This window comes from Salmo trutta, chromosome 14 (assembly GCF_901001165.1).
Source record: "Salmo trutta chromosome 14, fSalTru1.1, whole genome shotgun sequence".
Taxonomy (NCBI): Eukaryota; Metazoa; Chordata; class Actinopteri; order Salmoniformes; family Salmonidae; genus Salmo; species Salmo trutta.
Genome location: NC_042970.1, coordinates 67,182,405 through 67,208,668, shown reverse-complemented (window position 1 = coordinate 67,208,668; position 26,264 = coordinate 67,182,405). Strand labels below are relative to the sequence as shown.

At 42.7% G+C, this 26,264-nt stretch overlaps 1 protein-coding gene across 3 annotated transcripts in view; it reads right to left on the bottom strand.

Moving 5' to 3' along the window:
• The window catches only part of LOC115208745 (mitochondrial Rho GTPase 1-A), a 35,815-nt gene extending 9,688 nt beyond the window's left edge, over positions 1-26,127 (bottom strand). For 2 of the 3 annotated variants that reach the window (XM_029777070.1, XM_029777071.1), the window contains exons 1-14: positions 25,748-26,127; positions 21,048-21,106; positions 19,068-19,149; positions 18,859-18,902; positions 18,706-18,759; positions 18,505-18,557; positions 17,740-17,848; positions 12,213-12,314; positions 11,996-12,094; positions 11,689-11,797; positions 11,142-11,265; positions 10,233-10,317; positions 9,907-10,052; positions 6,741-6,841 (exon numbers count right to left, since the gene is read on the bottom strand). In XM_029777070.1, the coding sequence (XP_029632930.1) occupies positions 6,741-6,841; positions 9,907-10,052; positions 10,233-10,317; positions 11,142-11,265; positions 11,689-11,797; positions 11,996-12,094; positions 12,213-12,314; positions 17,740-17,848; positions 18,505-18,557; positions 18,706-18,759; positions 18,859-18,902; positions 19,068-19,149; positions 21,048-21,106; positions 25,748-25,784 (1,204 nt within the window). In that variant the 5' untranslated portion in view covers positions 25,785-26,127. The remainder of the gene's footprint in view (positions 1-6,740; positions 6,842-9,906; positions 10,053-10,232; positions 10,318-11,141; positions 11,266-11,688; positions 11,798-11,995; positions 12,095-12,212; positions 12,315-17,739; positions 17,849-18,504; positions 18,558-18,705; positions 18,760-18,858; positions 18,903-19,067; positions 19,150-21,047; positions 21,107-25,747) is intronic. The other variant, XM_029777072.1, reaches the window with a different exon arrangement.
• Between the last annotated feature and the right edge of the window lie 137 nt (positions 26,128-26,264).

The window sequence follows — 26,264 nt, the reverse complement described above, 5'->3', positions numbered from 1 at the left end:
GTTTTGTGTTGGATGCCAAGTTGCAGCCATCAAACATTACATCAGGTCTACTCTGTCTAGCAACCCATAGAATTTGACCCATCTTTGACCTCAATTGATCAACTTCAATTCCACAGAGAAGGGAATTCCTTTGTACGGCTCTTAAAGAATCCATTTGAATGGGTTGAAGATTCTTGATAAAGCTCTCCTGTTGCATCAGTATTTTTCCGTCAACTGTAATAAACTCCATGCCAACATAACAAAAATGATCATGCTCCTCACGGCCGACCTGGAAAACAGCTTTGAGGTGTGGAATCACAGTTGTAGCAAAGGTCTGTGAGCCACCCCAGATGAAGTCATCAACATGACAGGCAAGTACTCCAGTGACATTGCAGTCTTGATCAAGCCAATAGAAGACTGCAGGATCCACTTGTGACATGTTCCCACCTGTACACAGCATTGTTGCCTTGACTTTGTTGTACCAGTAGTGACGCATCTGCCAGGCCATACACACACTTTTTTTTAGTTTCCACAGTGTTCCTTCACTCTTCGCTTTAGGCGGAGGTTGGATGTGAATGTCCCTTGACAGCTCTGTTCCCTTCAAAAATGCAGATTTGATGTCTATGAAATGAAGTTAACATGTTTTTCTGGCAGATCACTGTCAGCAGCAATCTGAGTGAATCTGAGGCGCATGTCGGTGAATCTTTTGGGAGTTCTTTGCAGCCAGCTCCTCAAAACCTCTAGCCACTAGACGTGCTTTTGACACTATTCCAGGTAAGGATTCTTTAAAAGGGCACACACCCACCTTGTTGAGACACATTTTTGGCCAATGTCTTTGACTTCCTCAAAACTAAAATTTTTCCTCCAATTACTGAGCTCATCTAGCTTAGCTGAGTCAAATGACATGTCCTTTGTTTCAAGTACATCATCATTTTGAATGTCATGCTGTTTTTCTCGATTTTCCATTGGTTCAATTCTCAGATTAGGTGACAGGTCAGCTGACCCTGTTGTACCAGGAAGTGTAGCTGGTTCTGAGTACTGCAAGTTCTACCAGTTCTGGTGTTTTCCTTTGGCTTTTCCTGCTCGTCCAATGACGGTCGCTGTATGTGGAATACCACTTTCTCGGTCCATGTATTTAACAGTTTGTCCAGTTTTCAGATGGGAACAACCATGTTGGCTTAACACATGTGGCTGTTGTTGAATGTTTTCCTCATTTGAACGCTCAACAGTATTACCTGTGTCATGGTTGAAGGTCTCTGCTTCATTTCCTGTGTCAGTTTCAGTGTCCATATCCTTGGATGCGACATCTGGTACAGTTGAAGTCGGAAGTTAACATACACTTAGGTTGGAGTCATTAAAAAAAACTTGTTTTCAACCCCTCCACAAATTTCTTGTTAACAAACTATAGTTTTGGCAAGTCGGTTAGGACATCTACTTTGTGCATGACAAGTAATTTTTCCAGCAATTGTTTACAGACAGATTATTTCACTTATAATTCACTGTATCACAATTCCAGTGGGTCAGAAGTTTGAACACTGCTTCAGTGAACGCTTTTCTCGCTGCATGTAGTCCTGAAAGGTGCTGTCCCACCCACGCACTCACACTGGTCCCTTCTAGTGCTACTGGCTTGTCAGCCAGTACAGAGGGAAGATTAGGGTTCTGCCCCAACAATAGTTGGTATGGGCTGTAGCCATGAACATTATGCATTGAGTTTTTTGCCATCAAAGCCCAATCTAGGGCCGATTCCCAGTCACATCCATTGTCTTGCTTCACTTTCAGCATGATCTCTGTGAGTGTTTGATTATGTCTCTCCAGAAGTCCATTGCTCCATGGACTGTATGCAGCAGTTGTCTTTACTTCCATGTTGAATTTCTCAGCCATTTCTCTTATTTCATTATTATTGAATTCTCCTCCATTGTCACTGTACAATTTCTGGGGAGGGCCATGCACACTTATCCAGGAATGAATGAAGTGCTTGACAATCTCACTGGGTTTCTTTGTATTCACAATGCTTCCAGCACTGAAGCGTGTGAAGTGGTCCATTATGTTAAGGTCCACACACTTGGTGCCAACTCATGTAGATCTACAGCCACTGTTTCATTGTACTTGGGAGCCAGTGGCAAACCAACAGATTAGGTTTGCTGTATTTCTGACGTCTCACAACTGTTAACTATCTGCCGTAGAATATAAATACTCTCATCATCATTATTTCCAGAACGGATGAGTAATTTCTGAAGTCTGTCAACTGTAGCATGTCCAAATAGTTTGTGAAGTTAACAATACTTTGTGTTTTCCCTCTGTGATCATGTTCTCTGTGACTGTCAGAATCTCCATGGGCTCTGTGACTGTCAGAATCTCCATGGGCTCTGTGACTGTCAGAATCTAATTTTTTACATGGACTCTGTGTGATGTCTTTGTCTAAAATGTTTACACAATAGTGGCCTGAGGTAATAAGTTCAAGGGTCATTGGTTGTTTGACCTGTTGGGGCTAGGGGGCAGTATTTGCACGGCTGCTGCACGGATAAAAAAAAGTACCGATTTAAACTGGTTACTACTCTTGTCCAGAAACGAGAATATGCATATAATTAGTTGATTTGGATAGAAAACACCCTAAAGTTTCTAAAACTGTTTGAATGGTGTCTGTGAGTATAACAGAACTCATATGGCTGCCCAAAACCTGAGAAGATTCCATACAGGAAGTGCCCCGTCTGACAATTTATTGTCCTTCTGTAGCCTCTCTCTCGAAAATACAGCATCTGTGCTTTAACGTGACATTTTCTAAGGCTTCCATTGGCTCTCAGAAGGCACCAGAAAGTGTAATGAGATGTCTGCAGTCTCTGGGCAAAGAACAGCAGCAGAGTTTGTTACTGGCCTGCCTGGGGACAGTGACACTGGAGATGCGCGTTCATGTGAATTCTCCATTTTGTTCTTTCCGTCTTTGAATGAATACAACGTCGCCCGGTTGGAATATTACCGCTATTTTACGAGAAAAATCGCATAAAAATAGATTTTAAACAGCGTTTGACATGCTTCGAAGTACGGTAATGGAATATTTTGAATTTTTTTGTCACGAAATGCGCTCGGATTGTAACCTGAACGCACGAACAAAACAGAGCTATTTGAATATAACTATGGATTATTTCGAACCAAAACATTTGTTGTTGAAGTAGAAGTCCTGGGAGTGCATTCTGACGAAGAACAGCAAAGGTAATCCAATTTTTCTTATAGTAAATCTGAGTTTGGTGAGGGCCAAACTTGGTGGGTGTCAAATTAGCTAGCCATGATGGCCGGGCTATCTACTCAGAATATTGCAAAATGTGCTTTCGCCGAAAAGCTATTTTAAAATCTGACACCGCGATTGCATAAAGGAGTTCTGTATCTATAATTCTTAAAATAATTATGTTTTTTGTGAACGTTTTATGCTGAGTAATTAAGTAAATTCACTGGAAGTTTGCGGTGTGTATGCTAGTTCTGAACATCACATGCTAATGTAAAAAGCTGGTTTTTGATATAAATATGAACTTGATTGAACAAAACATGCATGTATTGTATAACATAATGTCCTAGGAGTGTCATCTGATGAAGATCATCAAAGGTTAGTGCTGCATTTAGCTGTGGTTTTGGTTTTTGTGACATATATGCTTGCTTGAAAAATGGCTGTGTGGTTATTTCTGGCTGTGAACTCTAACATAATCTAATGTTTTGCTTTCGCTGTAAAGCCTTTTTGAAATCGGACAATGTGGTTAGATTAACGAGAGTCTTATCTTTCAAATGGTGTAAAATAGTCCTATGTTTGAGAACTTTGAATTATGACATTTTGTGGTTTTAAATTTGGCGCTCTGATGTGTCACTGGCTGTTGAATAGTGCGGGACGATTTCGTCCCACCTACCCTAGAGAGGTTAAACCTCACTGCCTAGTTATTTTTTATGTCTAGTACAGCCCCTGACTTCTTGAGGGAAGCTTTGCTTAATAGTAAGGGGATATCTGCAGGGACCACCTCAGTTTCAATGTGACTGTCTGATCAATGTTTGCTGGTATCGTGACTCTTGGTATAATGGACAATTCTCCCATCTCCAAATTTGAAAGCACTGTTGCTTGGTGTGTCAATCATATTTTGTACTTCTTTCATATTTAGTTCACTGACATAGTTATCGAGTCATTTTACACCACAGACTGTGTGTGTGTACATGCAGTATCAATCACAGCAGATCCTAAGGATTCAACTATAATGATCTCAGTATCAGAAGCAGATTGGTTTGAAAACAGTAATGTTATACTGCTCTGTGTTTACATTTTTCTCTGTTAGTTTAACTTGTTCATTTTTATGAGGACAGTCTTTAACCCAATGGTAAGTGCCTCGACAAATAGCACATTTTGATCTCCTTCCATATCTGTCCAGCGGATGTGACGGGAAATGGCGCCCTCGTCTGGTTGTCTTGAGAACGTAACTTTTTGGCGCCTTTTTTCTGCTGATCAGTGTAATATGCTGTGTCACTCACTTGCATTGCATCTGTTATTGGCGCGATAGACGTCTTCTCACCAAACATTTTTTATAGTGCTGACTTCACTGACGCAAAAGTCAGCACAGTTCAAGCAGTCAAAGCCAACTGTTTCTCCCTACCATCCAGACAGGCAGCATCTAACAACAAAGCTAACACTGCATCCGGGGAACCATGTCGTACTTGCGCATCCTATTGTGCCTCTGTTCTAAATCAATTATGTAGTCCGTCATTGCAACCGAAATGTCTCTAGTAACATTGCTAAAGTTAGAATATGCCTGGTAGGCGCGGTCTTTCTCCTCTCTATGAAACACAGAATCCAGTGCTCTGATCAAAGTTCCCATACAGTCATCCTTTTCAAATCCTCAACGGATATTTCCAGTGCTGTATCTCTCGCTCTTCCCTCGAGCGATAATACCACCGCAAGTGCTTGCTTTTTCTCGTCCAGATTAGTAACCCGTGTCCAGATTCCAAGTACATTTTTCCAACTTGCATACGGCCTCTTCTCGTCGAAGCGAGATGGCACATTGTAGTTACTAACCATCCTCTGCTACCAATGTAACTCAAATACGTCAAGGTTCCAATTTAACCTCTCTGGGGTATGTGGGACGATTTCGTCCCACCTACGTAACAGCTACTGAAATTCCAGTGGCGCGATTTTTGAATCGTTAGAAATACTATTACTTCAATTTCTCAAACATATGACTATTTTACAGCTATTTAAAGACAAGAATCTCGTTAATCTAACCCCACTGTCCGATTTCAAAAAGGCTTTACAACGAAAGCAAAACATTAGATTATGTCAGCAGAGTGCCCAGCCAGAAAAAATCAGACAGCCATTTTTCAAGCTAGCATATCATGTCACATAAACCCAAACCACAGCTAAATGCAGCACTAACCTTTGATGATCTTCATCAGATGACACACCTAGGACATTGTGTTATACAATACATGCATGTCTGTTCAATCAAGTTCATATTTATATCAAAAAACAGCTTTTTGCATTAGCATGTGACGTTCAGAAAACGCATAACCCCCGGCAAACTTCCGTTGAATTTACTAACAGTTTGCTAAATTACTCACGATAAACGTTCACAAAAAGCATAACAATTATTTTAAGAATTATAGATACATTACTCCTCTATGCACTCGATATGTCCGATTTTAAAATAGCTTTTCGGATGAAGCACATTTTGCAATAATCTAAGTACATAGCCCGGCATTACAGGGCTAGCTATTTAGATACCCACCCAGGTCAGCATCCACCAAAATCACATTTCCTATAAGAAAAATGTTCTTACCTTGCTTGTTCTTCATCAGAATACACTGCCAGGACTTCTACTTCAATAACAAATGTTGGTTTGGTCCCAAATAATCCATCGTTATATCCAAACAGCGACGTTTTGTTCGTGAGTTCTAGAATGCTTCTTCGCGGTCCCGCGCATGGCGCATTGGCGTGTCAAAAATGTCTAACTATTCCATTACCGTACTTCGAAGCATGTCAACCGCTGTTTAAAACCAATTTTTATGCCATTCAACTCGTAGATTAGTGATAATATTCCGACCGGGAGTATGCATTGAGCCTAAACAGCCGAATAAAATTTCTCCTCAGAAGCGACTCATGCACGCGCATCATTCAAAGGTCCTCGGAGCATCCACTTACAAAAGGCGATAATCTGTTTCAACCTGAGGCTCCCTCGTAAACCTTCAGTTATTTCGCGGGCTCTGAGAGCCTATTGGAGCCCTGGGAATTGTCACGTTACAGCTAAGATCCTTACTTTTCAATAAAAAGATGCAAGACGCACGACTCCTTGTCAGACAGGGTACTTCCTGCTTGAAACCTTGTCAGGTTTTTGCCTGCCATAGGAGTTCTGTTATACTCACAGACACCATTCAAACAGTTTTAGAAAATTCAGAGTGTTTTCTATCCAAACCTGAACAATAATATGCATATTCTAGCTTCTGAGTTGGTGTAGGAGGCAGTTAAAAATGGGAACATATTTTTTCCAAAATTCTCAATACTGCCCCCTACCCCAAACAGGTTAACAACGTTTACTCAACCATATTAGCACAATGCATGGCTGCCATTGCACTCAGGCCAGGTTCATCTACAACGAGACTCCTGCGCCGGCGCACTAATAACAGAGTGATAGCACCGTAATATATACACTGTCCCACATTCAGAGGCATATCTATAGGTCTCTGCTCATATCTAATCTAGTGGTCGTCTCAGTTGCCATAACAACGGGCTGTCCTCCCACCTGTGATGGCCGCTGCCTGGGACTCCTGTTCAGAGATGATGGAGTAACCAAGGTAACCCAGGTACTCCAGGCAGCGCTGGACATCCAGGTAGGTGGTCAACCTGGGCACAGGGAAACACAGAGGAGTGAATGGATACTGTCATACACTGTAAGAAACACTGTCTTGGGGGTTCATTCAGACTTCCATAGTTTAGATAAATGCACAAAGTGTATAGTTTGTTTAACACAGCAGTACATCTCTCGTGTGTGTGTTTGTCTGTCTGTGTCTGTTCAGGTGTGATAAGGACCAATTGGAATCCACGCTTCAAGATTGTTTTGATCACGCGGCCTGGGACATGTTACGGGTAGCCTCAGAGAATAATATTGATTGATACGCTGAGGCGGTGAGTGAGTTTATAAGAAAGTGCATAGGAGAGATTGTACCCATTGTGACTATTAAAACCTACCCTAACCAAAAACTGTGGATAGATGGCGGCATTCGTGCAATACTGAAAGCGCGAACCACCGCATTTAACCATGGAAAGAGGTCTGGGAATATGGCCGAATACAAACAGTGTAGTTATTCCCACCGCAAGGCAATCAAACAAGCAAAATGTCAGTATAGAGACAAAGTGGAGTCGCAATTCAACAGCACAGACACAAGACGAATGTGGCAGGGTCTATAGACAATCACGGACTACAAAAAGAAAACCAGCCACGTCACGGATACCGACGTCTTGCTTCCAGACAAACTAATCAACTTCTTTGCCCGCTTTGAGGATAATACAGTGCCACCAACGCGGCCCGCTACCAAGGACTGTGGGCTCTCCTTCTCCGTGGCCGACGTGAGTAAGACATTTAAACGTGTTAACCCTCGCAAGGCTGCCGGCCCAGAAGGCATTCCTAGCCGCGTCCTCAGAGCATGCACAGACCAGCTGGCTTGTGTGTTTACGGACTGTGGTGGAATTACTGTAATCAAAAGGAGAGACTTTTAGATTTCTTCAAAACAATCAAACTTTATTATTTAATTACTGCAGTAACGGAGCTGGTCAGTAACCACCCCTGGAGGTGATCACTGAGAACTCAACCAGCAGGTTTGAGCCGCAGAATTTTATAGCAAAGTCCATCCTCCTGGATGTTCATGACAAACAACAGATGTATGGAATGGGTCATAAGGTTACTAATAATTCACAGCAAACAGTATCTGCTGTAAATACTGTCCTCACTGTGTAGAGACCAGGGTCTGGCCCCACAACTCCATACTGGAGCCATCTCCAGTACAGAAACATTAACTCATGCTCTGGAATGCGGTGTCACCCAAAGACATCGTAAGTCTCCTGTCAGTGTTAAATCTCCCAGAGGCCCACTTTCAGTTCACACAGACACAAGAGTTATAAGAACACTCTTTTTTGTTGCATAAAACAACCATTTGATGCAATTACGGCATTATAACATAATATTGCAATTTTGCGCTCACAAGACATTCAATCTCTCCCTATCCCAGTCTGCTGTCCCCACATGCTTCAATATGGCCTCCATTGTTCCTGTACCCAAGAAGGCAAAAGGTAACTGAACTAAATGACTATTGCCCCATAGCACACACTTCTGTCATCATGAAGTGCTTTGAGAGACTAGTCAAGGATCATATCACCTCCACCTTACCTGTCACCCTAGACCCACTTCAATTTGCATACCGACCCAATACGTCCACAGACGATGCAATCGCCATCACACGGCCCTATCCCATCTGGACAAGAGGAATACCTATGTAAGAATGCTGTTCATTGACTACAGCTCAGCATTCAACACCATTGTACCCTCCAAGCTCATCTGCAAGCTTGAGGCCCTGGGTCTCAACCCTGCCCTGTGCAATTGGGTCCTCGACTTCCTGACGGGACGCCCCCAGGTGGTGAAGGTAGGAAACAACATCTCCACTTCACTGACCCTCAACACTGGGGCCCCACAAGGGTGCGTTCTCAGCCCTCTCCTGTACTCCCTGTTCACCCATGACTACGTGGCAATGCACGCCTCCAACTCAATCATCAAGTTTGCAGACGACACAACAGTAGTGGGCTTGATTATCAACAATGATGAGAGCCTATGGCAGGAGGTGAGGGCACTCGGAGTGTGGTGTCAGGAAAACAACCTCTCACTCAACGTCAACAAAACAAAGGAGATGATCGTGGACTTCAGGGAACAGCAAAGGGAGCAACCCCCTATCCACATGGACGGGACAGCAGCGGAGAAGGTGGAAAGCTTCAAGATCCTCGGCGTACACATCAGACAACCTGAAATGGTCCACCCACACATTGTGTTCTGAAGGCGGTACAACACCTAAAACCTTCACAAACTTTAACAGATGCACATTTGAGAGCATCCTGTCGGGCTGTATCACCACCTGGTACAGAAACTGCACCGCCCTCAACTGCAAGGCTCTCCAGAGGGTGGTGCGGTCTGCACAACGCATCACCGGGGCAAACTACCTGCCCTCCAGGACACCTACACCACCCGATGTCACAGGAAGGCCAAAAAGATCATCAAGGACAATAACCACTGGAGCCACTGCCTGTTCACCCCGCTATCATCCAGAATGCGAGATCAGTACAGGTGCATCAAAGCTGGGACAGAGAGACTGAAAAATAGCTTCTCTCAAGCCCATCAGACTGTTAAACAGCAATCACTAACACAGAGAGGCTGCTGCCTACATACAGACTTTAATAAATGGATCACTAGTCAGTTTAATAATGTCACTTTAATAATGTTTACATATCTTGCATGACTCATGTCATATATATATATATATATATATATATACACACATACACACACACACACACACATATATACACACACACTGTATTTTATACCATCTATTGCATCTTGCCTATGCTGCTCGGTCATCGCTCATCCATATATTTATATGTATATATTCTTATTACATTCCTTTACTTAGATTTGTGTGTATTATGTAGTCGTTTGATATTGCTGCACTGTTGGAACTAGAAGCACAAGCATTTTGCTACACTCGCAATAACATCTGCTAACCATGTGTATGTTTTCAAGTGTGTGTCCGTCTGCGCGTTTTCAAGTGTGTGTCCGTCTGTATAGATGTCCTTCTGTATAGATGTCCGTCAGTATAGATGTCCGTCAGTATAGATGTCCGTTTGTGTGTGCGGCGGTAACCTACGTCCACTGGGACAGGTAGCCCTGGTAGGTGATCCAGCCTTCGTCGTTGGTGCACACCGTGTTGTTGACGTCAAGACCCCAGGGCATGTAGGGGAATACGTCAAACAGGTCCTTCAGCTCCTCTGGGGACAGGGCACAGTCCCGGTCCTGAAAAACACACACCTCAAGGGGTCATTGGCATCTAGAACATAAGGACACACACTAGCTTGACCACTCGATTTATGGTTCATTCACTGCCAGCAGGGTTTAGAAACGGTTTGACTTTTGTTAGTCTGAAATGTTGGCTCCAAATTCAATGGTATCATTTACCACAGGAAAGGTCAATACCTTGTCATGTTTGTCAAAGACACTCTGGAGGAAGAGGTAGGCATTGTGATTCAGCTCGGTGGTGCAGTCTGGAGGTATTTTCAAACTGGAGGTACAGTAGAGGTGGGGAACACACACACAACAGTCAGATGGAGAATCCTGGAGAGATTACGAGATAAATAGGAACACAGATTCAATTATGACGCTCTGCAGGGGGAGAGAGAGAGACACTTGTGGGTAATTGAGGTCAGAGCCAGAAGGGGGATGGATGTTAAACCTGACTGTACTGGGGCTTCGTGGCCCATCTCAATCTGAAAGAAGGGAGGCAGACATCTTTTGTTGTACTGGGTGAAGCCGAAGTGTATTTCTGCATGGGAATCAATGTTGATATTTATTAATACTTATTGGAAGTCTCTAAGGCTCAGATCGTCCTTGAGGAAGACAAAGGCAATAAAAGCATGATGAACTAAGCACACGGAATGGTCAATATCTGTGCCTGTGGGTAGAGGTAAAGACAAGCACACTAATAGGTAGGCCTGGTAATTGCCAGGGACCTCGTGTGTTTTTATTGCGATTCGATTTTCCAAACATACTGCTCTCCATATGTTTGCTGCAGAGGGACAAGCGAAAACAAGTTTTGATCAGTCATTGAAATAAAAGCGCTGAAAAATTGTCTCCTTATTTAAAAAGAAGATTGAGAACAAGCTATGAAGGAAAAATACTGGAGCTTTGGTGCAAGCAACTAGCGCAAAAATTATATTTTGCGATATTGTCAAAACTATACAATATTTCATCAATAATAACATACCGATATGAAACTGTATTGACTACTAATAGGGGAAATAGTTTGTTGGTATGGGTGTAGAAGCAGACAGTACACCCTGGAGGAACAGGTTGTAGTGGACGTGCAGAAACAGGCAGCACACTCACGTGAGTGGGAACAGGTAGTCCTGGTGGAGTTCCAGGTCGTCGTCGTAGCCAAACCTCCTGAGGACCGTCCAGGTGGTCTCATGTCTCCCCCTCTGGATGAAGAGGGTGTGGAGGAACAGGAACCCTGAGGACCACCACCATGATATAGGTCAACTAGAGTGTGTGTGTGTGTGTTGGGAATGTGGAATATGGGGACATTATTCAAACATACCCCAACATGCTCAAACACGGTGCTGAAGAAACGTATGACTAGTTTTATAAGAAATGCAGAACTGATATGGCAAAGAAACAGAAAATGACACACATTTGGATCAACAGGAAGTTCATTGTCTTCACTCCCTCCCTTTGTCAATTTTTACATTTACGTCATTTAGCAGACGCTCTTATCCAGAGCGACTTACAGTAGTGAATGCATACATTTCATGCATTTTTTTGTACTGGCCCCCCGTGGGAATAGAACCCACAACCCTGGCGTTGCACACACCATGCTGGTGCTACAAACATCATGCTCTACCAACTGAGCCACAGGGAAAGCTATAGAGCATACCTTTGAGAGTGAGGCCGTTGTCACATACACCGTCGATCACATTCTTCCTCACAACGTTCTTCACATCCTCCAGAGCCTGAGACGCCAGTGGGGCATTGAAGCATGTCCTCTGCACACACACACACACACACACACACACACACACACACACACACACACACACACACACACACACACACACACATCACCAAAGCTGACAAGGAAAACACTGAAATAACTATTTGAACCCTTCACCTGAATGGAAAAGGGCTAGTGGACACGTTAGTGCACTTGTGCTGCTGTAGGAGTCACAGAGTTGAAAACTCACCTGGAAGAAGTTGAGCTCATTATCATTGAGAATCCCATCGTTGTCCAGGTCTGATACCTTGAAGATGCGAGTCAGCGCTTTGATGCAAGCAGGCTTCATCTGGGAATCAAGTCCAATCAACAGTATAATGACACAGTTGGCCTCAAAGTAAATGTGAGACTTCATGAACAATTCTTATTCTGTAACATTCTGTCAACAGGGCTTCTTCACTCTTTACCCGTTTCTCCTCTGGACAGTATAAAGGGCCAGTGGGGTGCAGGACAGCCTTTTGGGCGTAGTAAAACAACTCAGATATGTTCTTCAGGTTCTTCGCTGAACACTAAAAAAAACAGTTATGGAAATACAGAAAGAGGAAAATACAACATATGAATTTCATTCATCCTGAACTAATATTTACCAACATATCAAAAACAACAACGCCATTCCTGTGCGGAACTAAAATACCTAAATACTTAAAGCTGGAATCTTTAAAATTGTGAAAACAGCCACGTCCATTTGGGATATTAAAACAACAAAGAAGTTACTGCAAACAACGAACACTGCAAGCTGCTCGACGCACCTCACCTCTGTTTCGGCCACAAAACAATAACAAAAGGTGCCGAGATGCGGATTCCATCTTTAAGCTGTGCACGGCAAACTCCCTCTCTTTCCACTAGATGGGTCAGGAAAGTGAGAGTTGTTTACAGTAGAGTATAGTAGTGTCTCCATAGTGACCTGGCTGGCTGGGGCCTGGGAGGATCTACCAGCCGGGGGATTGGTCTGAGGGATAAGCCAATACTAATTAGACAGTCTGTGAAACATGGAGGAGTTAGCAGCCAAGCTGAACTGTGGACATGCCTCTATGGCTAGCTGGGTGGAGGAGAGCCATGGGGGTCAAACTCTAGGCTTGATTGGATCAGTTTGATTGTCAAGTCTGTTTCCTTGAATTGACAATCAAACGTAGCCATAGTACAGCTCTTGGACGAGGAGCACACACGCGCACATCGACACGCAACCTGTCTATTAGGCCTAATATTTTCCTCGAAAAATGCATGTACACTCATATACTGACTTGCGCAAGCTATAGAAATCCCTTAGCAATAGCTCCATTAAGAGTCTAGACTGAAACCAATACCAAACTGACCCCGTGCGTCACGCTAAGCACATGATTGACCCATGGAATTCCCATCATGAGAAAAATAGCATGAAGAGTGTCTGGGTGAAGGTCATACTCATAAATAATGCCTAACATAGGTTCTATAGCCTAAGTGCATATACAGTAAACAAGCACAACATATAGTCTTAGTGGGTCCATACAAAGACTATATACACGGTCACCCTGCATGATGACGGTAAAAGCTACATAGATAGAGCATGTCATCTGGGACCAGCTTTAAACCCTAAAGATTTAGATTTACAACATGTAACATTTGTAAGCTCTATAGCAGCACACCAAAAGCTGTAGAAGGACTGCTACAATATAAGCACCACCCCTGCTATACATCTTTAATAGATACCAGAACTGTTCAAGCCACTCTTTAAACAGTTCATTGATTTATCTTCAATGCAGCCCCTGTGCTACATCTGAAGGTGTATCACTCCTCTGTAAGAGGTGCAGTGGTGTGAAGTACTTAAGTAAAAGTACTACTTAAGTCATTTTTTGGGTTATTTGTTACTACTTTTACTTCACTACATTCCTAAGGAAAACAATGTACTTTTTACTCCATACATTTTCCATGACACCCAAAAGTGCTCGGAACATTTTGAATGCTTAGCAGGACAGGAAAATGGTCTAATTCACACACTAATACCTGGTCATCCTGACAGCCTCTGATCTGGCGGACTCACTAAACAAGCATTCTTTGTTTATAAATGATGTCTGAGTGTTGGAGTGTGCCCCTGGCTATCTGTAAATTAAGAAAACAAGAAAATGCTGCCATCTGGTTTGCTTAATATAAGGAATTAGAAATTATTTATCATTTTTACTTTTGATAATCAAGTATATTTAAAACTAAATACTTTTAGACTTTTACTCAAGTAGTATTTTACTGGGTGACTTTCACTTTTACTTGAGTCATTTTCTATTAAGGCATCTTTACTTTTACTCAAGTATAACAATTGGGTACTTTTTCCACCACTGGATAAGTATACATGATAAGTGTGCAAGATAAATGACAAGTGTGCATGATAAGTACTGTATACATGATAGGTGTGCATGATAAGTGATGTGTACATAAAGTGTAAATGCTGGTAAATCTACATGGGCTGAGTACAGTGGTTGCTCCACTAAAAGTTACTTAGAGGTCATTTGTGGTTTAGTACGGTACCCTGCGTCACTACTACATTGCTCCAGACCAGCGCAAGGGGGAGTTAGAGCACTGATTGTGCTTTTGGGTCCCAAGGTGCTACTGTGTCTCTGTAGTACTGTAGCCTACTCCCGACCGGTCACGTTGTACAGCGCCTTAGTGGCGCAGTGGTCTAAGATACCGCCTCGCAGTGGTCTAAGATACCGCCTCGCAGTGGTCTAAGATACCGCCTCGCAGTGGTCTAAGATACCGCCTCGCAGTGGTCTAAGATACCGCCTCGCAGTGGTCTAAGATACCGCCTCGCAGTGGTCTAAGATACCGCCTCGCAGTGGTCTAAGATACCGCCTCGCAGTGGTCTAAGATACCGCCTCGCAGTGGTCTAAGATACCGCCTCGCAGTGGTCCAAGATACCGCATCACAGTGGTCTAAGATACCGCATCTGTGTTGCTACAGATGCTGGTTCAATATCAGTGCCAGCCTCAACTGGGAGATTCATGAGATGACTGTAGGTTTTTGGTTTCTCTCCCTCTAAAAACCTAAATAATTCTAAATAACAAACTTGCTTTATTTACAAATTAGTAACAATTAGTAAGAATGGCCCCCCCCTCGCTCATTTTACGTTATTTGAAAACAAAAATCTCCAAAATAGTTCTTTTTAAACTAAGCGATTATCATTATTAATTTAGAATGATATAAAAGCCCCTTGGATATTCTCACAGATATATTATTAACAGGACAATATATACTGGTCATGGCTCCCGAGCGGCGCACAATGGGATTGCCTAGCAGTTCTCCAGCTGTATCCACTGAAAGCGTGCGAGGTTCAAGGCACAAGGGCAGGGGGCACAGGATGGGCCGCAGAGCCACGCACAGAAGACGGACCTAGCCCATGGGGAAGGGAGGAGGAGGAAGGGGGGGGGGGGTGGACTCCCAACAGACTCCACTGGGTAGCACAGAGCAACACCTTAAGGGGCATTGCACTAATAATGGCGCTGACTAGGGAAACGTTGCCGCTGTTCTTAGTGCCAGTCTGCACATTCAAACTAAAACAATGTAACTAATAATGGCGTGAAAAATGCCCCTTAGATATGAATTCGGAGGGCAGATATTAAATATTAAAGCATTAGACCTCTCACTAAAGGCGTCACTCAAAAGTTATACTTAAATCCGAACTGGATTTAACGAAAGATTACATGAAAAGCACACATTTGTAAATCCCGAACTCTAAAAGTAATTGGAAAGGTAGATAGAAACTGTGTGTGACATTGTGGTTACAATAAAGAATGTAAACAGGATGTGTTTTTATTTACAGTAGTGAGGGACAGCTGGTGGCATTTTGAAAACAGGTTTTCAAACACTTGTAGCCTATTAGCAGGACAACGGGCCGCACCGAAAAAAACGATAGTTGCCAAGAAAGCGGTTAGTTTTGCTAGATTCTTAAAATGTGTACGCAGCATTTGTGTGTTGGAGTCGCGGTACCAATCTGCCGATCTGATGAAGGTGCACATGGATCAAATTCAAACTTCGAAGACGGAGATTGAGTCATTGAAGGCAGACCAGCAGAAAGATAAACATTATCTGAGGGCAGAGATACGGGCGACAGCTGATGCATTGGTCCAGAGCCAGGCGGTATTGGCGGAGAGTCAGGCGGAGAATGACGCGTTAAAGAGGGCGAGGAACGAGATGGAGTCACAATCCATGCCAGACACGCCTGTGAGCTCTGGAACTCCACCTCCGACAGGCAGAGTCAACATACCTGGCAGGTTCATCAGATCGTCGGTTCACCCTGACATTTCTATTCCTCTTCTGACAACAGAATTTGACCAACTGCTCACCAGGCACAGCAAGGGCCGTCCGGACCGTTCTGCTGTTCTGCTATAGCCTAATAAACAAATGCAGGTGGCTTATATCTTCAAAATGTTTTAAATGCTTTATTATCCAAATGTAAACGCATATACTGTACAGTACTGTATTTCTTCATCAGCATCTTTATGCTTTCGTTAATAAAATGATAAATATACTCTTTCAAAATGCAGAAGTTTATTTAGTTATGGATCCATAACGAATTACTATGGGAATAAATATTACAGAAATATTGGAACAAAGTTGTCTAATGAAGGTAAACAAATCGTTGCTTACTGGAAAATACTCTTTCAAACACACACGGTCATGTTGTACAGCGCCATTATGGCTATTAGCAGGTAGCTGGACAATAGACTTGCCTAGAAGGAGGGGAGGGGGAGAATTCTATCATCAAATGTATTTCTTAGTTAGGTTGGCTGTATCACAACCAGCCGTGATTGGTTGCAATTTCAGTTTAATCCACTAGAAAAGACAAAACAAATAACAACAAAAAGTATTAATATTTGTATTATTATTATTATTATGTATCACATCCAACCGTAACTGGGAGTCCCATAGGGCGGCGCACAATTGGCCTAGCGTTTCTCTCCCTCTAAAAACATAAATAAATGTTTTGGCCTTTACAAATATTATTGTCAGATTACAATCGCTCACTTTCTTTTTTTGGAAAATGAAATAACCTCCAAAATATCGTTATACATTATCAAGTTGATGGCACAGTTATATAGCCCAGCACCTAGATAAAGCTGAATGACTCACTCATTCATGGCTTTAAATCAAAAGAAATAAGTACCAACACTCTTTCTGATAGTCTTTAATAAAGAAATGTTTTGGTTTTCCTGACTTGGACACCATGTACAGTATTATAATAGTCCATTATGGACTATTAGCAGGACAATATACTGTTACCAACACCTCTCTGTGTTGGTGGCGCAGCTGTCTAAGACACTGCAACGCAAAATGCTCTTAGTGTGACCTTTATTTAACTCGGCAAGTCAGTTAAGAACAAATTCTTATTTACAAGAACAGCTTTCTCCTTCCTCCCCGTCGGGGAATTGAACCCCGGTCTCCCACGCGCCCACACGACACAGGGATTCTTTAGCTAAATAGCCCAGTACTGTAGCCTACTCCCAACCGTCACGTTGTACAGCGCCATATTTTCCATTCCATCCTAACGGAAACCCAGAAGGTTTTTCGTTTTTCTTGGAATAGAAACACCATAATAATCAAATTAATTTAGCAAAATGTATTAAAATCAGTCCCATATGCCATGTTCTTATAAAAAAGGGTTTAAATTCTCTAGTACAGCCACTATTGAAGGCTATCAAATGTTTCTCAAAGATGATGGTGGTCAAACTAGCACTAACCAGCATTAATGGTACCAGTGGTTAAATAACGTGCCATAGAATTCTGCAGCACCACACAAGCTGTGCCGCAGTACGCTGCAACTTTTAAAGGACGAACCACTGTAGGTCAGTGGCTTTTAGCCAGCAGCCTCTATGCAATATATGATGATGCATCACTACTCTGGGTAGTGAAGTCACAGTGCTACAACACAGTGGGTGACTCAGTACAGAAGCCCTCTGGCAGTCTCACCTCCACACATGTCTCTATCTCAGTGTACTGGTTCATGACGGGCAGGATAGTCTCCATGCTACTGTGTTCCACCAGGTCAGACTTGTTCCCGACCAGGATGACAGGAACCCTATAGGGGGAGGACAGAGAGAAAGGTTGTAAATGATTGATTGGATTGCTTTTAAATATAGTTATTTACTAGGTCTTAAAGCTGTACATTGAAGGCTGTTTTCCCAATCCAGACATCAAATCATGCAATTGTAGTGTGTGATAGTTTTGTATTCTGGTGAGGTCTTCCTCGGAAAATAAATATTTTTGATCTCAATTGTACTTCCTAGAAATAACATTATCAAGTGGTGGGTCTGCATGCATGAAGCTAGGCTCATCATGACTTGTTGTACTTCTAGACTGCTGTTCTACTGAGAAAATGTGTACATTTACTGAAATTACTCTCATTGTGAAAAGCGTGGACTTGTGTCTATGACTCGTGCCCATCTCTTTCAAAACTTTAGGAAAGCATCCATGCATATATTTAGGAGAAAACACAGTCATGTAACTTCATGTAGAGTGCCTTTTACAGTGGCCCAGATGGGTGAACCCTGGTAGTGGTTGAGTATTGCAACACACATGCCACATTGGATACCCACTACTACACTGCAACCCCCATACTCCTCGTGTCATAGGTCATTAAGACGATAGCGTAACCATTGCAAAGCTCATGCAGGAACTGGGCTAGATACGAACCACCCATAAGAACCACAACTAAACCTAGACTGTATCCCTCACCTGCTGTCCTTAGCTGTATTGTCATTTATAAGTGGAATCCAATGGCTGGTCACCTAAAGGAAAACAAGATGGTGAAGATACAAAAAGCAAACATGAGTGTGAACTGGCTGATATCAAAACATAATGTGCATACAGTACTTCAAGAATACACAAATAAAATTAAATAGCCTAGGCTATGTCAAGTACTATGACTAAACTCACCTTCTCAATGGACTTCTTGTTATTGACGGCGTACACTATGCAAATCACATTGGCCTGTAAAGGGAGCGACAACCATTACAAACTGGACTCGGCAGTACTCTCAAATCTCTACACACATCTTTCTACAATACTGGACATTGATTCTAATATTACCTTTGATATCTCTGAAGACAACTGCTCATCTGTTTGTTCCGCCTCTGTGCATGTTAAAACATGCAGTTAGTGAACAACAGGACAGTATTAGTGTAGTAGTTCAGTGTACATGGCTTGAATATACAATAACATGCTTACCCATGGTTTGCATAGTACAACAGAGATAAGGTACACATTATATAGCTACACTGTTAGTACAGTTACAGTACCTGAGTAGTCTACTATGTGTGTAGGAACTCTCTCTGGGGTGACGTCTGCCGGTATGGTGATCTCTTCAGCCCGGTAGGGCACCTGTTACAAGGAACCAACCAAGGATGACCATCATAAAAAGACACCAATGGGATACTCAAAACGTACATTCTACATACAGTTGAAGTCGGAAGTTTACATATACTTAGGTTGGAGTCATTAAAACTCGTTTTTCAACCACTCCACAAATTTCTTGTCAACAAACTATAGTTTTGGCAAGTTGGTTAGGACATCTACTTTGTGCAAGAAACAAGTAACTTTTCCAATAATTGTTTATAGACAGATTATTTCACTGTATCACAATTCCAGTGGGTCAGAAATGTACATACACTAAGTTGACTGCCTTTAAACAGCTTGGAAAATTCCAGAAAATGATGTCATGGCTTTAGAAGCTTCTGATAGGCTAATTGACATAATTTGAGTCAATTGGAGGTGTACCTGTGGATGTATTTCATGGCCTACCTTCAAACTCAGTGCCTCTTTGCTTCACGTCATGGGAAAATCTAAAGAAATCAGCCAAGATCTCAGAAGAAAAAAAATTGTAGACCTCCACAAGTCTGGTTCATCCTTGGGAGCAATTTCCAAACGCCTGAAGGTACAACGTTCATCTGTACAAACAATAGTATGCAAGTATAAACACTATGGTACCACGCAGCCGTCATACCACTCAGGAAGGAGATGCGTTCTGTCTCCTAGAGATGAACATACTTTGGTCAGAAAAGTGCAAATCAATCCCAGCACAACAGCAAAGGACCTTGTGAAGATGCTGGAGGAAACAGGTACAAAAGTATCTCTATCCACAGTAAAACGAGTCCTATATCGACATAACCTGAAAGGCCGCTCAGCAAGGAAGAAGCCACTGCTCCAAAACTGCCACAAAAAAGCCAGACTACGGTTTGCAACTGCACATGGGGATAAAGATTGTACTTTTTGGAGAAATGTCCTCTGGTCTGATGAAACAAAAATATAACTTTTTGGCCATAATGACCATTGTTATGTTTGGAGGAAAAAGGGGGAGGCTTGCAAGTCGAAGAACACCATCCCAAACGTGAAGCAAGGGGGTGGCAGCATCATGTTGTGGGGGTGCTTTGCTGCAGGAGGGACTGGTGCACTTCACAAAATAGATGGCATCATGAGGTAGAAAAATTATGTGGAGATATTGAAGCAACATCTCAAGACATCAGTCAGGAAGTTAAAGCTTGGTCGCAAATGGGTCTTCCAAAAAGACAATGACCCCAAGCATACTTCCAAAGTTGTGGCAAAATGGCTTAAGGACAACAAAGTCAAGGTATTGGGAGTGGCCATTAGAAAGCCCTGACCTCAATCCCATAGAAAATTTGTGGGCAGAACTGAAAAAGCGTGTGCGAGCAAGGAGGCCTACAAATCTGACTCAGTTACACCAGCTCTGTCAGGAGGAATGGGACAAAATTCACCCAAATTATTGTGGGAAGCTTGTGGAAGGCTACCCGAAATGTTTGACCCAAGTTAAACAATTTAAAGGCAATGCTACCAAATACTAATTGAGTGTATGTAAACTTCTGACCCACTGGGAATATGATGAAAGAAATAAAAGTTGAAATAAATCACTCTACTATTATTCTGACATTTCACATTCATAAAATAAAGTGGTGATCCTAACTGACATAAGACAGGGAATTACTAGGATTAAATGTCAGGAATTGTGAAAAACTGAATTGAAATGTATTTGGCTAAGGTGTATGTAAACTTCCAACTTCAACTGTAGGGAGGTAACGCATGTATTATAACTGTTTATTAGTACTACTGCTGATCATCAAGACGTGCATCTCCCACGGGGAGTTAACCGTCTACCCGGTACAATTCAAAGCACTCAGGTTGAGAAAAGTGCTTCATAGATTTAATAATGTCTATTCAGCCTATTTACTAAACACAGAGAGGTTCCAGGAAGCTTCTCTACATACCACCTGTGGGAACTCCTCGCTGACCAGCGACATGATCAGGGAAGTCTTCCCCACCTTGGCTGTCGGAAAAAAAGACAAGGAGGATGTCATACTGGCTCAGTGTCACGCCTGGCAATGAGACTCTTCTCCATTCTAGAATTGACAGAGGGAGAGGCAATATGCTCAGCCTCACTTTCTATTGCATTGTTATGTGTACGTAAAGTAACAGTTTTAGAATTGCAGCCTGTCATGCATGGTTTCTCTCTACATTTCAAACATCATAGATGGCAAGCCTCTTTATGCTTTGTACAAATTGGTAGTCTGTGCTTCACACACACACACGGTGAGATAGTGATGCTGCTGCAGTGAAATATTCTATCCCTGGTCTCCTACACCAAGTTGCCTCCCAAATCTAAGACATGAGCATTGGCTCTAAGCCCATTCGTGGCCAGACAGAGCTACTTGACAGCTTACTAAATCACAATAGGGCTTTGCTTTAGAAGGGAAGGGAATTGAATTTGGCAAATGTGAAAGATAGAGCCCTGGGTCGCTGTATAAACAGTGCATTCGGAAAGTATTCAGAACCCTTGAATTTTGCCACATTGTTACAAAAATGTATTAAATTGAGGGGGGCGGCAATCTACACATTATACCCAATACCACATAATGACAAAGCAAAAACAAGGATATAAATGTTAGCAAATTTATTACAAATGAAAAAAAAATGAAGTATCACATTTACATAAGTATTCCGACCCTTTACTCAGTACTTTGTTGAAGCACCTTTGGCAGCGATTACAGCCTCAAGTCTTGGCACACTTGTATTTGGGGAATTTCTCCAATTCTTCTCTGCAGATCCTCTCAAGCTCTGTCAGGTTGGATGGGGAGCGTTGCTGCACATCTATTTTCAGGTCTCTCCAGAGATGTTTGATTGGGTTCAAGTCTGGGCTCTGGCTGGGTCACTGTGTGCTTAGGGTCGTTGTCCTGTTGGAAGGTGAACCTTCGTCCCAGTCTGAGGTCCTGAGCACGTTTTCATCAAGGATCTCTCTGTACTTTGCTCCGGTCATTTTCACCTCGATCCTGACTAGTCTCCCAGTCCCTGTTGCTAAAAAACATCCCCACAGCATGATGCTTCCACCACCATGCTTCACTGTAGGGATGGTGCCTCCCTGACCAAGGTCTCCCTACCAAGGCCCTTCTCCCCTGATTGCTCAGTTTTGCCAGGCGACCAGCTTTAGGAAGAGTCTTGGTGGTTCCAAACTTCTTCCATTTAAGAATGATGGAGGCCACTGTGTTCTTGGGGACAGTCAATGCTGCAGAAATGTTTTGGTACCTTTCCCCAGATCTGTGCTTCGACATAATCCTTTCTCAGAGCAACGGACAATTCCTTCAACCTAATGGCTTGGTTTTTGCTCTGACATGCACGGTCAACTGTGGGACCTCATATAGACAGGTGTGTGCCTTTCCAAATCATGTCCAATCAATTGCATTTAACGCAGGCGGGTACCAATCAAGTTGTAGCAACATCAAGGATAATCAATAGAAATAGGATGCACCTGAGCTCAATTTCAAGTCTCATAGCAAAAGGGTCAGAATAGTTATGTAAATAAGGTATGTTTTTTACATTTAATAAATGTGCAAACATTTCTAAAAACCTGTTTTTGTTTTGTCCTTATAGGGTTATGTGTGATGATTGCTGAGGATTTATTTATTTATTTAATCCATTTTAGAATAAGGCTGTATCGTTATACTTTCCAAAGGCACTGTATAAGAAACCCTGTTATTAGAGAGAATCATACACTACATGGCCAAAAGTATATGGACACCTGCTTTTCAAACATATCATTCCAAAATCATGGGCATTAATATGGAATTGCTCCCCCCTCTGCTGCTATAACAGCCTCCACTCTTCTGGGAATGCTTTCCACTAGCTGTTGGAACATTGCTGCAGGGACTTGCTTCCATTCAGCCACAAGAGCATTAGTGTTCGATGTGGTTGAGGTCAGGGCTCTGTACAGGCCAGTCAAGTTCTTCCACACAGGGCCATATGCGGCCCTCGACCTGATTCAATAGGGCCCACGGAATCATGCTCAGATCACATAAAGAATTTGCGATGTTCTGAAAAACATTTTTTATTCAAATTGAAAGCCCAATGAATACTCACCTTTGTGTAATGATTTAACACCCATCACTTGAGGAACATTTATTTTGAAGGCACGTATAAATAACAACTGCACGAGGACAGACACTGACTGACAGGCTGACACGTCAGTTACAAATAATAGCTAGCTAGAAATTGCGAAAACATTTGTTTTTCAAAGAAAAGGAAAGTAGACAATGAATGTAGGGTGTTTTTTGGTCTTTTTGCACATCAGATGTACAGTCTTGTCAAAGCCTTCAAGGGAAAATGAATCCTCCTGACCCGCCAAGTAGAAGCCAACAATCTCACCCACCTTCTGACACTACCAGTCTGTTCTCTATCAGATGACCAGTTGGAGAAGTATACATCGCTGCTATGTGCTTTGAACGGTGAGTTCTCGTCATTTTGAGGATTTCAAAGAGTTGGAAAATGACATGCTGTTGGTTTCCTCTCCTTTCACCTTCAATGTGGTTAACGCTCCCACTGACCTGCAGCTTAGCCCGAACCATAAAAACAGCCCCAGACCATTATTCCTCCCCCACAAAACTTTACAGCCGGCACTATGCATTCGGGCAGGTAGCGTTCTCCTGGCATCCGCCAAACCCAGATTCGACCGTCGGACTGCCGGATGGTGAAGCGTGATTTATCACTCCAGAGAACGCGTTTCCACTGCTCCATAGTCCAATGGCGGCGAGCTTTACACCACTCCAGTCAACCCTTGGCATTGAGCATGGTGATCTTAGGCTTGGCTGCTCGGCCATGGAAACCCATTTCATGAAGCTCCCAATAACAGTTATTGTGCTGACGTTGCTTGCAGAGGAGGTTTGGAACTCGGTAGTGAGTGTTGCAACTGAGGACAGACAATTTTTACCCGCTTCAGCCCTCGGCGGTCACATTCTGAGAGCTTGTGTGGCCTACCACTTTCCGGCTGAGCCGTTGTTGCTCCTAAACATTTCCACTTCCCAATAACAGCACTAACAGTTGACCAGGGCAGCAATTTTACAAACTGACTTGTTGGAAAGATGTCATCCTATGACATTGCCACATTAAAAGTCACTGAGCTCTTCAGTAAGGCCATTCTACTGCCAATATTTGTCTATGGAGATTACATGGCTGTGTGCTTGATTTTATTCACCTGTCAGCAAAGGGTGTGGCTGAAATTGCCATATCCACTCATTTGAAGTGGTGTCCACATACACTACATGGCCAAAAGTATCTTTAAAGTGGGCAGATGCTGCCTAGGTGAGTCAGAGTGAATGTTTTGAACACATTAACTAAAAGCTGACATTTAGCTAGGGCAAACTTTATTTTTATTTGACAGGTAGGCAGTTGAGAACAAGTTCTCATTTACAACTGCGGCCCGGCCAAGAAAGCAAAGCAGTGCGACAAAAACAACAGAGTTACAAGCAAACGTACAGTCAATAACACAGTAGAAAAATCTATGAACAGTGTGTGCAAATGTAAAAAAGTAGGGAGGTAAGGCAATAAATAGGCCATAGAGGCAAAATAATTACAATTTAGCATTAACACTGGAGTGATAGATGAGCAGATGATGATGTGCAAGTAGAGATACTGGGGTGCAAAAGAGCAAGATAAATAATAATATGGGGATGAGGAAGTAGGGTGTGCTATTTACAGATTGGCTGTGTACAGGTACAGTGATCGGTAAGCTGCTCTGACAACTGATGTTTAAAGTTAGAGGGGGAGATATAAGACTCCAGCTTCAGTGATTTTTGCAATTCGTTCCAGTCATTGGCAGCAGAGAATTGGAAGGAAAGGCAGTCAAAGGAAGTGTTGGCTTTGGGGATGACCAGTGAAATATACCTGCTGGAGCGCGTGCTACGAGTGGGTGTTGCTCTGGTGACCAGTGAGCTGAGATAAGGCGGGGCTTTACCTAGCAGAGACTTATAGATGACCTGGAACCAGTGGGTTTGGCGATGGATATGTAGTGAGGGCCAGCCAACGAGAGCATACAGGTCGCAGTGGTGGGTATTATATGGGGCTTTGGTGACAAAACGGATGGCACTGTGATAGACTACATCCAGTTTGCTGAGTAGAGTGTTGGAGGCTATTTTGTAAATGACATCGCCGAAGTCAAGGATCGGTAGGATGGTCAGTTTTACGAGGGTATGTTTAGCAGCATGAGTGAAGGATGCTTTGTTGGGAAATAGGAGGCCGATTCTAGATTGCTTAGATATCAAACTGCTTAGATAAAGGCAAACCATGCATTGATATGACAAACATGTAATGTGGATGGGCAGTTAGTCAACATCACAGCAGATGGTAAATAGCCAATGTCACTTGGGTCTAAACATCAAATTGTTTAGGATACTAGCTAGATAGCTGTGTTATGACACTACTAGCTGAGTAGTGTGTAGTTAACATCATGGTGTGTGTATGTGGTAGTGTAACGTTAGCTATAAAACTGGATAAACCTAGTGGAACACAGCTAGCTAGATAACGTTATTCCTCCGAGTCCTTTCATCAGCATCACGCTCTCCTCCAGCTGGCTCTCATGCATGCAGGTTCGAGCTTGACAGTAAAACAGAACTACGGAGTAGACCAAAACAAATCCACTTACGCTCTCCCACCAGTAATATTCTGACGTCCTTCCGCATCTTCACCACTGTTGAAGACCAAATCTGCAAATGCGTTCATGAAATCATTTATGCTCTCGTGTGGTTGAATACAGCCAGCCAGCGTTCAGCTATGTGGCCTGGCTTACGTTCGCATTTTCCCAGTTGAGCTTCACCAACATAAACCTAACTGATGCTGCGTTCGTAGTAAATGCCCGGCACCGAATGATATTACCAAACGGCTCCTTTGAAAGAGTTAACCTCTCAGACGTAAAGCTTAGCTGCTGAGGTTGACTGTAGCTGCTAATGTCGACATTTATATTATTAGTCATTCGTCTGCACACAAACGTGAATGTTACGACAGCGCAAGCTAACGTGAACCTGAAATTACGACCCGCCTCCAACGAGGCGAGCGAGGGGACAAATATTGTACAGCTACTATAACAACGCAAAACTACATACATTCTTTGGGTGAAATAAAAAATATAGGTGATTGTCATTTTATTTTGACCTCTAATAAGA